Consider the following 15,407-nt stretch of genomic DNA (forward strand, 5'->3'; position numbering starts at 1 on the left):
TCAATATGTGCGGAAAAATCAAGTTTAGAATCGATAATGACACCTAGACACTTCATCTTGTCCACGAAATGTATAGGGGAACCATCAATAAGTATATTTACACTACCACCTAGACGACTAGTGGAACCAAATATCATCGACTTAGATTTAGAAACATTAATCACCAAATTGTTGCTATCTAACCAATGTGATATGTCGCATAGTGTAGAATTAATATTAGACTGCAATTCGGCAGCAGTTTTGCCATTAAAAAATAGATGAATTTCATCAGCATACAAAAACGGAGTACACCTACGTCCGTGTACACTGTTGGCAATATAATTGATGTATAAAATAAACAGAAGGGGACCCAGGATGGAACCCTGGGGAACTCCACTGTATATATTACGAATATCGGAAACACAACCATTGAATGTAACGAATTGGGAGCGACCCAATAAAAAAGATGAAATTAATGCACAAGCAGATGAATCGAACAAACAATTGGATCGAAGTTTACTTATCAACTTCGAAATATCCACTCGATCAAACACTTTGGATAAATCCAATGCAACGAGAACTCCATTTTCACCTCTTTCAACTGACTCTCTAATGACATCAGTTAAATCAATCAGAAGCGAGGTAGTACTAAGACCTCGTCTGAAACCATACTGGCATGATTTAAGAAGACGATAGTTATCAATAAAATGCTCAATTTGCTCCTTAATTAGATGCTCAGCGATTTTAGATAAGGCTGGTAAGATACTACTAGAACTCATGTTTTCAATACCATTTAACTCCCTATCTTTGGGTTTTGGTACTACGCGTGCAATTTTCCATGCTTTTTGGAAGACTGAAGTTGTCAATATAGTATTGAAGAAATAAGTGATATGTCTAGAAATATATGGAAAAATCAATTTAATAAATTTTATAGGTATGCCGTCTACACCCAAGGATTGAGATTTTATTCGCGACAAGGCTTGAAAAACATCCACCTCATAAACACAATTAAATGAAAATGGATGGTTACCATTCACATTGCTTGAATTTACTACAACTGCACTACCAACAATATCATTTTGCACAAAGAAGTCATTCAAGACTGTAGCATCAAAGTTCGTTTCATGATTGTCGTCATTACTAACAAAACCTCCTGTACGTAGATATTTCCAAACCTGTGTTGGACCAAGCGTACCAAAAACTTTTGTATAGTGTCTCCTACGCTCACTCCTAAGGACAGATTTCGCTCTGTTTCTAAGAGAGCAATATATTGTCCAATTAGGCTGAGAAGGGCTACGCAAATACTCCTTATATGCCATATCACGTAGAGAGTTAGCCAAAATTACAGATCGACATTTTAGCCAGGGATCAACAACATTAACAACTCGTTTCGTGATAATAGGGACAAAAGAAAAAAGATTCTCAATAAGCGAATAAAAAAAAGAATGTTGAGCATCAAAATCCGAGGTGTTATATGTCCAGCTAAAGTCGGTCTGAATTAAATAGTTAAGCATACTCTCCCAATCGATATTGTTGAAGTCACGATACTCTACGATGCGTTCCGAAACCGTTAAGTTTATATTAACTACACCAAATATAAAGGCGTGGTGCGAAATTGCTGGACATTGTACCTGACCAGAAAAACTGAGTGGACAAGAATTGCTGCAGGCAAAGAAATCGATTAACGACACAGAGTCAGTAGCAACATCATAGTGTGTAGGCAAAGAATTATGTTGAAGAGAAAGGACAAGCCAGAATATCCCCATGTACATCTTCAAAACTAGAAATATTACCATGTGAGTTCTATAAATAGCGATTCGCAGACACGAGGCTGCCCAGACCGAAATACAACTTTATATTTAAGACCTTCGGGAATATAAATGCCAACACCGCCACCCCTAACATTCTTGCGATCATATCGCACAAACGAGTAGCCAGGGATAGCAACTGCTCTGGTAGAAACATAGGGTTTCAACCATGTCTCAGAAACAGCAAATAAAGCAAGACCACTATTGCAGACCAACTTAATGTTGTGTTGTAAGCAGAAGGGCGTAAGCTCTGACAATTCAAATGGCCAAAAGACATACAGTTAGAAAATTGGTTCAATCTATTTCTAAAAAAGGACGAATTACCAGCAATAGGACAAAGATTATTATTTAATGACATGATCAAAAAGTACGAAGGATGAACAACTGGGGAACCTAATTGCAATGAAAAATGAGATCATGAAAAAAATGAAAGTAAACTAATATAAGCAATTAAACGCAGGATTAGCAAATTTAAATTCATAAAAACCCTTAAGGGGAAATTGAATGCAGAAATAGCTAAATTAAATTCATAAAAAACCCTCAAGGGGAAAAATTACTATTGTACTACTCCAAAATGAAAATGTACTATATGTATTTAAGCGCCGGTCAAAAGCTCCTCACAATCACCAATGCGAAGCACCCGTTCATTCCCATTAGGAAATGTTGCGGCAACGGCAGGTTCATCACCATTAACCAAGATACATTTACTAAGTTTTCCTTGACTTTTTAGCTGTCTACATATGTACATCAATCTTGCAGAAACTCGCGTTAAGTGATCGTCAAGGTACACGTTTGTTTGGAGGTTGCCACCAACAACGGAGGATAACTTAATTGGTGGCCCACGGCGGTAGCTGGCCATAATAGTGTCTCTCACAAGGACAGAATTAAACTTAACCAAAATAGATCGGCCACCAGCAAAATAACAACAATGCTGCAAATCAATTTCATTAATGCAAACATTGCACAAAGTGGAAATGGAGCCATTTCCAGCCTAACGGTTGAGACAAAGGCAACGTTTCTTGGTAAACTTAACCAAAATAGATCGGCCACCAGCAAAATAACAACAATGCTGCAAATCAATTTCATTAATGCAAACATTGCACAAAGTGGAAATGGAGCCATTTCCAGCCTAATGGTTGAGACAAAGGCAACGTTTCTTGCTAATAAAGAAAAACTGGCTGCTCGAATTCTTTGGAAAGAGAGGCAGTCGCAAACCAATGAGCCGCACAATGTGTCGCCTACTTCGGCTGCTTCGTCGGCGACTCCCTCCGGTTCTGCAGGGGTAAAGAAGAGCGGATATCTATGAGGAGCAGAGGACTGGCTCACAGACCACTGTAAGTTCACCTACCCCTGGTAAGTCTTGCCCTTCTAGTAAGGATGATGATGGTGTGTGAAAAAATCTGGTATCTCTGAAATAGCGAACGAGTAAAATTTTGATTGTGGCGGAAAGTTTGATAAAAAATTGTTAATTGTAGTTGAAATATCAAAACTATTATAGAATCAACCGAACGCTGGTTTATTGGAGTTTTTGCAGATTAAATAAATCGTTAATAAAATCGTTAAATAACACATATTGATGTTCTTTAAAGAAGAAGCTAACAAATAACCAGCGTTCGGAAACAAACAGTACCTTAACATAAGTTACCGTACATGTTACACAAACACTAAAATATTTATGAAGTTTATGTACGCGTACACAAACTTTAGAAATCCATTTTATTGCTTACACAAACTTTAAAAATACATACTTGTACCCAAAGAGAATAGAAAAGTTTGTCAAACACACATACAGTTTGACACGTAATTGTTTTCAAACTGAGAAAACGAACACTTTTCATGCATTAATTACTAAAAAATGACAAATTGTTGTGATAAAAATGTCGGGTTTTTTGCAAAAATTAGTTAGTCGACTTATTTAAGACCAAACTGAATGGATAAATAAAGAACTAACCCGCTTAGTTCAGCAATAATAACCAAAAGAATAATTAACATGTAATGCAAGGTGCCAAGAAAATGTTTTCAAAATGTAATTAAGGTTCCAAAATACACCATGTTTTCGGTAAATGCTTAAAAATCATGACATTTTATGAATTTCATTCTTAACAAGGATTAGTTGCTAACAAGTATCTACAATATTAGGCATGGAATATCCCCACTAAGAGGGTTACCATATGGACAAAGGGGGTACCAGATCATATTTCATGTAAACAATGTCATATAGGTCTCAAGCCGAGAATATCTAAAAAAACTAACACGTTTTATGAGTTTTTTTGGTTTTCCAAGATGGACTACCATCAATTACAATGAATATTACTAACAGCAAAACTCGATCAGGAGTGTTGCCAGATCGACTAAAAAAGTATAAAAGAATAAAATTCATAAAATGTCATGATTTTTAAGTATTTACCAAAAACATGGGGTATTTTGGAACATTAATTACATTTTGAAAACATTTTCTTGGCACCTTGCATTACATGTTAATTATTCTTTTGGTTATTATTGTTGAACTAAGCGGGTTAATTTTTTATTTATCCATTCAATTTGTCGAAGTCGACCAACTAATTTTTGCAAAAAACGCGACATTTTTATCACAACTATTTGTCATTTTTTAGTAATTAATGCATGAAAAGTGTTCGTTTTCTCAGTTTGAAAACAATTACTTGTCAAACTGTATTTGGAACGCAACCACCATCGTAATATAACAACCACGTACCCAACCAAAAAGGTTGCGTACATAAGCGCGTACATTACAAAACCACGTAGTGTACATTTCGAAAAAAAATGTGACGGTAATGTACACTTACATTTGTTTGGTTAATAAAGTATGAGAAAATAGTCAGTTTAATTTTTTGTGGAATAAATACAAACAAAAAATTAAATTAAATACAAACGAATATTTATATTTAATTTATTAGGACTATAAAGACATTATTTAAATGTCATAAATACACTTACATTTGTTTGGTTAATAAAGTATGAGAAAATAGTCAGTTTAATTTTTTGTGGAATAAATACAAACAAAAAATTAAATTAAATACAAACGAATATTTATATTTAATTTATTAGGACTATAAAGACATTATTTAAATGTCATAAATACATATGCAAGAATAAAGTATTGCCTAAACAAAACGCTCCTATCTAATATCTAAAATCTTGACAATTTGCAAAAGGGTTGCTATGGGTGATAGATCTATATTTTTGAAGATTTGAACTTTAAGGGTACGAAGAGAATTAAAAAATTTTTTACATTTGTATTGTGAAAACAAGTGGAACCATAATTGCAAAAAATACTTATACATATTGACCGACGTTTTGCATGTATTCCAATGGGTAATTAGTTATTTTTAATATTTATTTTAGCAACGTCAAGAAGAAACTTTGGAACCAATTGTTTTATCTTACACAAATATAATAAAATATCTTGTCGTTTTTATGATTTCTAAAAATAAATTCTAAATCCCAATAAGAATTACTTTTTTGCGTTTTTCTAAATTATGAATTGCCGTTGAGGTACTCAAGGACTGATACCTAGCGGTGAATTCAACATCCATTATTTGGGTCAGAAAATCATCGAAAAGTAGGTGGAAGTATTTGTATAAGTAAAAAATTCCCACCAAAACCATAATGTACCTGATCATTTTTATCTTAAATCATAAGAGGAAACTCTATCACTAAGGAGACCACATACAACCAAATCTTTTTCCGATTATCAGCAAATTATAGATCCTACCACAGAAACTCGGAGTTCATCCAATCTACACCATTTATAAGCTGTTTTTGCCAATTACGAAAGGCAATCAAGATTGCCACTAAATGAAAATGTAATAGCATTTTGGAACTCTCGGAAAACCATCGTCAGCGAGATTGCTACTATTGTACAGGCAATACCGTCAACCGAAGTAAGCGTGGAACGTTTATTTGTTGGTATGAAGTAGATTTTATCTGATCAGAGCAACCACATGTCAGCAACAAATCTCGAGCATATACTAATTTCTTTAGTATTTTACATAATATGTTATATATATTTTCACATGTTAAACTTTTATATAGTCGCTATTTTTATAAAATAAATAAATGTTTTCATTTTTACTGGCTAAATATATGTATATGTGGCTACACTTGCATTTTATTTATATGATATTCACTCTCATTTTTATGGTCATATTTTTCTCATCCCATTCATATTTTCTTATAAATACCACTCAGGTGTACACTACCACTATTTCAATTTCAATTTATTTTCAATTTTAATGCCCAGTCGTCCGACCTTAGGGCTGTATACTACATTTTATGTTAAAATAACAAATGTTATGACTTAAATATAGTAGCTTAAAAATATTAAATGCTAAACTACTCCAAATCAAACAAAATACTGGTATACCTCCTTACAGAACTTTTCTTCTTAATTTAAAATAAATTAATTAAAACAAGTAAGCAAAGACTATAGTCGGACGGGGCCGACCATGTGATACCCTACACCACTACCCCTGGAATTTAGCTTTCAGCAAATCAAAATTCATTTATGGAACAAATAAACTTATTGTAAGAAATAACTTTGTGGATTCTGCCACCTTATCACATCAAGGTTAAATAATATAATATTTGTTCCACAAACATCCCATAAGGGACAAAGGAAACTTCTCTCATATCAATGAGTACACCCCGATTCGTATTTCCTGATACGCCTGGCTCCACGTAATTCGCAATAATGCACAAACTGGGCATTTCTCTGTCATGATAGAGAAAATTATAGCATGGGAGGAAAATGTGGTTCTCTACAGAAAACCCACTTTATATTAGGCAGTAGCCCCGTAATCTACCAAACACATTATTGCAATTTGTATCAGTGGAAAGGTCGGTTGTTCTTTTTTCATATGTAGGCTATTTTGGGGGTATATGCCCTCAAGAAATTAAAATATGGACCAAATATAAAATGTTTATATTTTTCATACAAAAGTAATGGTCCATTTCACCCGCTAAATAATATCAGATCATCATCCAAAATTGTAGCACCTTCTTCGGCCTAAAGTCTTACCTCGTGCAAAATTCCGTGACTATTAAGTTATAATTGCGACCTCTAGCGTGTTTATTATTACACAACAAACAAATAATTCGATATATAAAGCTGTAACACAGTTGGCGATAATAGAAAGGTCATAAGTTTATTTTCCAAGTATAGCTTACTTACCCGGAATATGTCTTCCAAGAATAAAGATATAAGCTGTATATTAACAATTTTCACACAAAAGTTGTGGTCCATTTAACCCTCTTAATATTATCTGATCATCATCTCAAATTGCACGCTTCTTCTTCATCATATACCCTTCATCATATACCCTTACCTACAGAGCAGCTACAAAATCGGATAAAAATTATGTATTTGGTCCATTTCAACCGCTAAATATTTCACGATCTTCACCAATTAAAATAGCGATCTCTTCTGATGTGAAACCGACCTCCATACAAAATTTCGTGATGATAATGGACAGACGGACGGACACACGCCTCAATATCGCTTGATCTCGTCGAGATATGAAGATTGGTATACCACTTTGGGGGTCTCCGACGAATATTTCGCGGTGTTACATGAATTTTTACCAAAACAAACTTATAATACCCTTTCCACATAGTGGTGTAGGGTATAACTACTCAAGGAAGGAGAAAGAAGGTGGGGGGATATATATATTTATATATATTGGGTTTTGTCTGCTCCAAAAAAATATTCAAAATAAGAAAACATTTAAAGGAATTTGAATTTGAACTACTCCAATAAAAAAATACGTTTTTATATAAGTTACATAATTCATGATTTAACAAACAGCAATTTAATGATGTATAAGGTTATCGATGTAATGAAAATATGAGCAATAAATAACCATATAATTAGGCAAAAACAATCGGGTATGTTCTGAGACACACTTCACGTCTCACTTCACACCTCAAGCATTTTGTTCACCCTGGTTATTCTTATTTTTCGATTATTTTATGGACGGACTAGGGTGTACTCTTCTTTTTGAATACCCTAATGAATTTTAGCCCCAAGAAATAGAAGTAAACGGGGTGAACAAAATGCTTGAGGCGTGAAGTGAGAGGTGAAGTGTGTCTCAGAACATACACGAATGAGTAATTTAAAATGAAATATTCCAACATCTCCTTCCGAAGTGTGATTGATGAAAGATTAAAAGTTTTTAAGGGTAGTGGCAAAACATTATAAACCCGAGCAACACGGACAAGAAACGATCGTTCTAAAGATGATGATGATAGCATTGGAATCCGAATTTGAGGGTTTCGCTGCGACCTAATAAAACTAAACATTTTAACAAAATGAAGTGGAGTCTGCTCCTTAAAACATTTATAAAACTTCTGATTGAATAAACATTTCTTATTAACCTATTAAAGGCTACTTTGTTTTTTTTTTTTTTTTTTTTAAGATACATAATGATGTACACTACAGGATTTTTTAATGTACGCGCAACCATTTTGGTTGGGTACGTGGTGTTACATTACGATGGTGGTTGCGTACCAAAAATGTTTGTTTGACGTACGCTACGATTTTTAAAGTTTGTGTACATGTACGGTACCTTATCGTAGTGTAACTTTTCATGCTAGGTACGGTACAAAACGTAAATATAAAATAACATAACACAAAGGAAAAAGGAGAGATAAAAACAAGTTAACTGTTTGGAATCCCAACACAAACTAAACGTCCAACTATTATTGTTGAATTGTAAACCAAGTCTGAAACTTAATTGGAAGCTGTGGTATTTGTGTAGCTTGTTGTTATTGTTGTTTACTTGTTGCTGCTAACATCTTCACCTGATTATGCCTCCCAAGAAGAAAGGGTATAAGTGCCCAATATGCAATATGACTGTTACTACTTACAGTGTTGGTTGCTCAGTTTCTGATGATTTTTTTTTTCACGGTCAGTGTTGAAAAATTTCAAAAGAGCAATATGCATTTTTACATAAAAATAAAAATGTTTCTTATAAATGCACGAAGTGCATGAAGCGAATAATTTCACTTCTGAAACTGATATTAGTAACCAAAGTATTAACGATTTGTCTGTTACGTCGGCTTCTAGTAAGATGAACATGACTACCCAGCAAAATTTTATGGAAGTGGTTCTATGAGATTACATGATTTTACTGGATCTTTTGCCTTGGTTCAAATGAAGACCTGAAAGAACCGATCTTTTCATCAGCATTTGAACCCATTCAAAGGAAGTCGTGAAAGATCCTACCTTTTCATCAGCATTTGAACCCAATCAAAGGAAGCCGTGAAAGATCCGATCTTTTCATCAGCATTCCATCGATGAATTTTGTGCTTTTATTTATACCCAGCAAAATTTGACGGAAGGGGTTCTTTGCGATGACGTGATTTCATGTCATCTTTTGCATTGGTTCAAAGGAAGTCGTGAAAGATCCGATCTTTTCATTAGGATTTGAACCAATGCAAAGGAAGTCGTGAAAGATCCGATCTTTTCATCAGCATTTGTACCCATTCCATCGATCCAATAGACATGATGTTTGTGTTTTTATTTGCACACCTGTTTATTTTCATTTTGGTATGTTCCAGTACTGCAAAAATCTACTAATTTTTACTATTTTTTCCGAGAACATAAAGGAAAAATTGTTAACGTAGTAAAAATAAGTAGATTCTTGCGGTTTCTGGAACAGACCAAAGTTGTTAGAACTGTCGTCGTGATGTTGTCATTTCATGCATATCAAACAACTAAAACTTCTAAACAATTGGTATTATATGAAGTCCCAACCATCGAGCTAAAAATAGAATCGGACTGCACACATTGCTATTTTAAAAAATTCCCTTGTCTGTTCTAAATCTGACATAGAACGAAATAAATCAAATCTCGCTTCTTGGAATTTGAAAAAAAAGTCCGAAACGAAAAGGAACAAGAATCTGAAAATAAAGAAGAAACTACTTTTGGAAAGAAACAATTAAAAATAAATTAATTAAGCATAAATGGTAATTTCCATAAAAAGTCTCTCCTCCCCGTTCGTTACATTTTGTTCTTAGAGATCCCTAAAGCAAGCCGGGTTGTAGATCCCTACATATTTCCGTCACTAAACAAAAGAGTATAAATTACCAAAATGTTGTTATAAAATAACAAAATTATAAAATAAAAGTAATTTACGAAATAAAAATACTTAAAGGAGTGCGTTTGGAGTCCATGTTGAAATCTGAACTGGTGATGGGAAGATAATTGAAAAAACCTTTTGTAAGATGAAAGAATATCAGTTGCGTAGAACGGAGGAAGTATCTTTTGCGTTGCAGCGGTGGTGATTGCATTGCAATTTTGGATGTAAACTTTTGAAAAACTAAACTGATAAATTAATTGTAGCTATTTCATGAATTCGTTTGAATTAATAAAGAGTTTTGTTTTTCATGAAAACCATATTTCAACACAGCATTTCCATTTTCCAAACAAGACATGAAAATTTCATGCCAAGGGGTTGGTGAAAATGACATGGCAAAGCATTGGTTAAAATGACATGTCAAAGCATGGGTGAAAATGACGTGTCAAAGCATTGGTGAAAATGACATGTCAAATCATTGGTGGAAATGACATGCCAAAACATTGGTGGAAATGACATGTCAACGCATTGGTTAAAATGACATGCTTAGGATCCAGAAAAGAACGTCATCTTTTGGGGTCCACGCTCATATAAAATTCATCGATGAAGATGCTAAAAAGATGACATGCTAGATCACTTGCACCCATGATTGAATGTCATCTTTGGCATCGAACATTTTGCTGGGTACACATCCCAGCAAAATTTGAAGGAAGGGGTTCTATGCGATGACGTGATTTCATGGCATATTTTGCATTGGTTCAAAGTAAGTCGTGAAAGATCCGATCTTTTCATTAGCATTTAAACCCATGCAAAGGAAGTCGTGAAAGATCCGATCTTTTCATCAGCATTTGAATCATTTGTACAGATCACTGTAAACAAACAAGTCGATTTGTACATCCCTACATGTAGCGACATCAAAACAAAAGAGTATACATTTCCAAAATTTTTGTTAAGGAGTGCTGTTGGAGTCCATGTCGAAATCTGAACTGGTGATGAGAAGATAATAGAAAAGCTTTTGTAAGATGAAACAAAATCAGTGGCTGAGAGTGGACGAAGTTAACTCTGTTGGGTGTAAACTTTATGCTGATAAATTAGTTCTAGTTATTTCATGAATTAATGTGAATTAATAAAGAAGAGTTTGGTTTGCCATGAAAATCATATTTCAATACATAATTTTCCATTTTCCAAACAAGACACGAAAATGTCATTCGAAAGGGTTGGTGAAAATTACATGTCAAAGCATTATTCAAAATGGCATCCTTAGGATCCGACAATGAATGTCATCTTAAGATCCGAAAATGAATGTCATCTTATGGTGGTCACGCGCATATAAAATTCATGAGTGAAAATGCTAAAAAGATGACATGCCAGATCAGTTGCACCCATGATTCAATAGCATCCTTGGCATCGAACATTTTGCTGGGATGTATACCCAGCAAAATTTGAAGGAAGGGGTTTCACGCGATGACGTGATTTCATAGCATCTTTTGCATTGGTTCAAACGAAGTCGTGAAAGATCCGATCTCTTCATTAGAATTTGAACCAATGCGATGGAAGTTGTGAAAGATCCGATCTATTCATCATCATTTGAACCCTTGCAAAGGAAGTCATCAGCATTTGAACCCATTCCATCGATCCAATAGAGATGAATTTTGTGTAATGATAATGTCATTGCAAAGGGTTGATGAAAATGACATGCCAAAGCATTGGTGGAAATGATATGTCAAAGCATTGGTGAAATTAAAACGTCAAAGCATTGGTGTAAATGACATGCTTTACATCCAAAACTAAATAGCATCTTTTGGGGTCCAAATTCCTCGATGAAGATGCTAAAAAGATGACATGCCAGATCACTTGCAGCCATGATTGGATGGCGTCTTTGGCATAGAACATTCTGCTGGGATGTACTTCAAAATCAGCTAGTAACATTTTTTTCGATTTTTTGCAAGTGATAAGTAGGGATAACCCCTTAAAAACAGGTGTAATTGAAGCTCATTTAGGGCAATGTTTACTATTCTGATAGGGTGTTCTAGTTACGAATATACATATATTTAATTATACTTTACCTTCTGTAGTAATGTGTGGACCCGTTCCGTTGGCAGGACTGATTTGCGTTTTTTTGAAACTAGCGTCTCTCTAGCTTCGTTTAATGCCCAACAGTCTATTGGGGATGGGAAATACTTTCGCACCTTTTCTTCAATATCCTACAAATGAAAGATATTAGCTTTAACCAATACTTCATAATGAATAGTGTTACCTGGACAGTGTGTGGCAAGGGTTTTGCACATAGCATGGCCAATATTCTCAAACACAGGGTTTCTACAAACATTAACGCCTCTTCTTTGGCAGTAAGACGTGGATGCACTTGTTCCAATACCTATAATATTGCACTTGTTAATTTCCGTTCCATCTTAAAATAAAAATATTACTTTTTTCAGGGAAGGAATGAAAAGCCCCTTCCATCGAGCACTATTTTCTGTCTTTGTAAAGTCGTAAACGTCCGAGTCACCCATATTAGTGCCACAGCCGATATTTCCATGTTGTACCGAAAACATCCTTGCCAAAGTGAATCAGATTCTAGCAATGTTTATTATACCAACATTTAAGCAGTAGCATAATATTAGACTTTTATATATGGCCGAAAACTCGGTTCGTGATTTATGACAGTCCTGCAACGAAATTAACTGGCCCTTTGGTGAGTTACTTATTAAAAGGGGTACATACATACAATCTAATTTAGATGTAAAATAGATTATAGATTATATTATAAGATAAATTAAATTCATTTCAATTCCAAATTCACTTACATTATATTTAAAATTTTTGAAATAAATTTTTTTTCTTTTTATTTATCCTACACACAACAAAAAACATCGGAAAAAATAATTTTTTTTAACAATCGCAATTGTCTGAAAAATCGATTGTTTTTTTCACAATTGCTAAAAATGGTATTGAAAATAATACTAAACATTGCCAAAGTTCAATCTACAAAAAACGCGTGTACTTCACATTTTTAAGGGTGCTTCGCATAGGAAGATAAGTTGTAAAATGTAGTTTACACTAGCTATAAATGCCATATTGCCATGTTTACACTTGCGCTCTAAAATCCACTGGATTTCATGAAATCCTGAAATACACCTCTGTGTTTACACTTATTTTTTTGTTGATTTCAAACATATCACAATAATCAGGGTAGATGCATATGCGCAGCTGATCGAACATGAATTTTCAAAACAAGTTGTTGTAAATTGATGCTCTGTTCCTTTACGTGCCTGAGGTTACCATTTCTTACCATTTTTGACCTGTAAAGTGTTCCCTTACTTTTATTAGCATACATTTTATATGATAGCAGTTTACCACTTTTACCATTTTCTGCCACTGTTACCATTTTTAAAAGTAAAGGAACAGACCATGAATTAAGCTCTGTTCCAGAACTAAAAAGTTTTTACAATTTTTACCACTTTTACACATTTTGCGTTCCCGTACACAAAATTTATATGAAAATCGTTTACGACTTTTACAACTTTTACCACTTTAGCTGTGTTCCAGAACTAAAAAGTTTTTACAATTTTTACGACTTTTACACATTTTACTCCAAAAACCGTTCCCGTACACAAAAAAGTTGTAAAATGTTCACTTCTCTTTAAACAAAAATGGCGCTGAATGACGCTCTCTTTAAAAACTTTTTACACGACAAATTTGGGCGAGTAAAAAAATAGTAACATGGTTGCCGGCGTCTGATTGGCTGATATGCCGACTTTGACATTTGTTCCAGTTTTTTTTGACGTATTTTCCATTTTTCCGTTCCCGAACTATTTCAAAAAACTTGTGTGTGACAACAAATTGTTTGCAGTTCTCTCTTTTACGAGTTTTACTATTAAAAAGTACTGGAACGAAGCTTTTATAAAGTACGAGAACAGACCATTAGTCATCAAAAATATACGACAATATACCCAGCAAAATTTGACGGAAGGGGTTCTTTGCGATAACGTGATTTCATGTCATCTTTTGCATTGGTTCAAAGGAAGTCGTGGAAGATCCGATCTTTTCATTAGGATTTGAACCAATGCAAAGGAAGTCGTGAAAGATCCGATCTTTTCATCAGCATTTGTACCCATTCCATCGATCCAATAGAGATGATGTTTGTGTTTTTATTTACACACCTGTTTATTTTCATTTTGGTATGTTCCAGTACTGCAAAAATCTACTAATTTTTAATATTTTTTCCGATAACATAAAGGAAAAATTGTTATCGTAGTAAAAATAAGTAGATTCTTGCAGTTTCTGGAACGACCAAAGTTGTTAGAACTATCGTCGTGATGTTGTCTTACATTTCCTGCATATCAAACAACTAAAACTTCTAAACAATTGGTATTATATGAAGTCCCAACCATCGAGCTAAAAATAGAATCGGACTGCACACATTGCTATTTTAAAAGTTCCCTTGTCTGTTCTAAATCTGACATAGAATGAAATCAATCAAATTTCGCTTCTTGGAATTTGAAAAAAAGTCCAAAACGAAAATGAACAATAATCTGAAAATAAAGAAGAAATTACTTTTGGAAAGAAACAATTAAAAATAAATTAATTAAGCATAAATGGTATTTTCCATAAAAAGTCTCTCCTCCCCGTTCGTTACATTTTGTTCTTAGAGATCCCTAAAGCAAGCCGGGTTGTAGATCCCTACATATTTCCGTCACTAAACAAAAGTTGTTATAAAATAACAAAATTATAAAACAAGTGAGCAAAGGCTATAGTCGGGACGGGGCCGACCATGTGATACCCTACACCACTACCCCTGTGCATAAATTTTCACTGGTAAACATTTCTTTTAGGGAATATAATCCGACTACCACCAAAAATAATATGCCTCTTTCTCTCTGGGACCCCCATAAGCAGCCAAAATTTCGTGACCATCCGATCAAAATTACGACCTGTAGCTTGATTGCAAAAAATGGAAGAATTGGATGCATTACTGACTATTGTGGTATCTCCCTTGTTTGACCACCTTCGCCAACCTGCTTTACACCAATGACAGGCTTTGCCGTTGGAATACCCCTACTAGAAGCCGATATATTCACAAAGAATAAAACTTTGAATTTGTCTCCAAATGAGTTTTTCCCCATTTCGATCCCTGAATATTATCCGACCATCATCAAAATCAATATGCTTCTTTCTCTTTGGGACCCCCATTAAACCCCAAATTTTCGTGACGATCTGATCAAAATTGCGACCTGTAGCGTGATTACAAAAAAATCCGAAAATGGGATACATTATCGACTATTGCCATATCTCTGCTATTTGACCACCTACGACAACCTACTTTACATCGTTGTAAAGGCGATATTTTCTACTTTCCTTGCCATGTTTTGCTTTTGATATACCTCTTAAAGAAACAGAGATATTGGCTTTAAAATAAAATGTTGACTTTTCTCCAAATAAGTGTTTGCCCAGTCCGACCCCTAATTATTATCCGACCATCACCATAATCAATAGCCTTCTTCATCTATGAGACCCCCATTAA

The 15,407-nt window shown here is 34.3% G+C and overlaps 1 protein-coding gene across 4 annotated transcripts in view; it reads right to left on the reverse strand.

The window, feature by feature from the left end:
- The window catches only part of Sos (Son of sevenless guanine nucleotide exchange factor), a 130,885-nt gene extending 118,000 nt beyond the window's left edge, over positions 1 to 12,885 (reverse strand). The window contains exons 1-4 of one of the 4 annotated variants that reach the window (XM_073968584.1): positions 12,691 to 12,885; positions 12,313 to 12,567; positions 12,141 to 12,260; positions 11,950 to 12,087 (exon numbers count right to left, since the gene is read on the reverse strand). In XM_073968584.1, coding sequence (XP_073824685.1) covers positions 11,950 to 12,087; positions 12,141 to 12,260; positions 12,313 to 12,438 — 384 coding nt within the window. In that variant the 5' untranslated portion in view covers positions 12,439 to 12,567; positions 12,691 to 12,885. Of the gene's footprint in view, positions 1 to 11,949; positions 12,088 to 12,140; positions 12,261 to 12,312; positions 12,574 to 12,690 lie in introns of all 4 variants that reach the window. The other 3 variants (XM_073968583.1, XM_073968582.1, XM_073968585.1) reach the window with 3 other exon arrangements.
- Positions 12,886 to 15,407: the final 2,522 nt, after the last annotated feature.

This window comes from Musca autumnalis, unplaced genomic scaffold (genome assembly GCF_047663935.1).
Source record: "Musca autumnalis isolate F117 unplaced genomic scaffold, ASM4766393v1 scaffold_2, whole genome shotgun sequence".
Lineage (NCBI taxonomy): Eukaryota > Metazoa > Arthropoda > Insecta > Diptera > Muscidae > Musca > Musca autumnalis.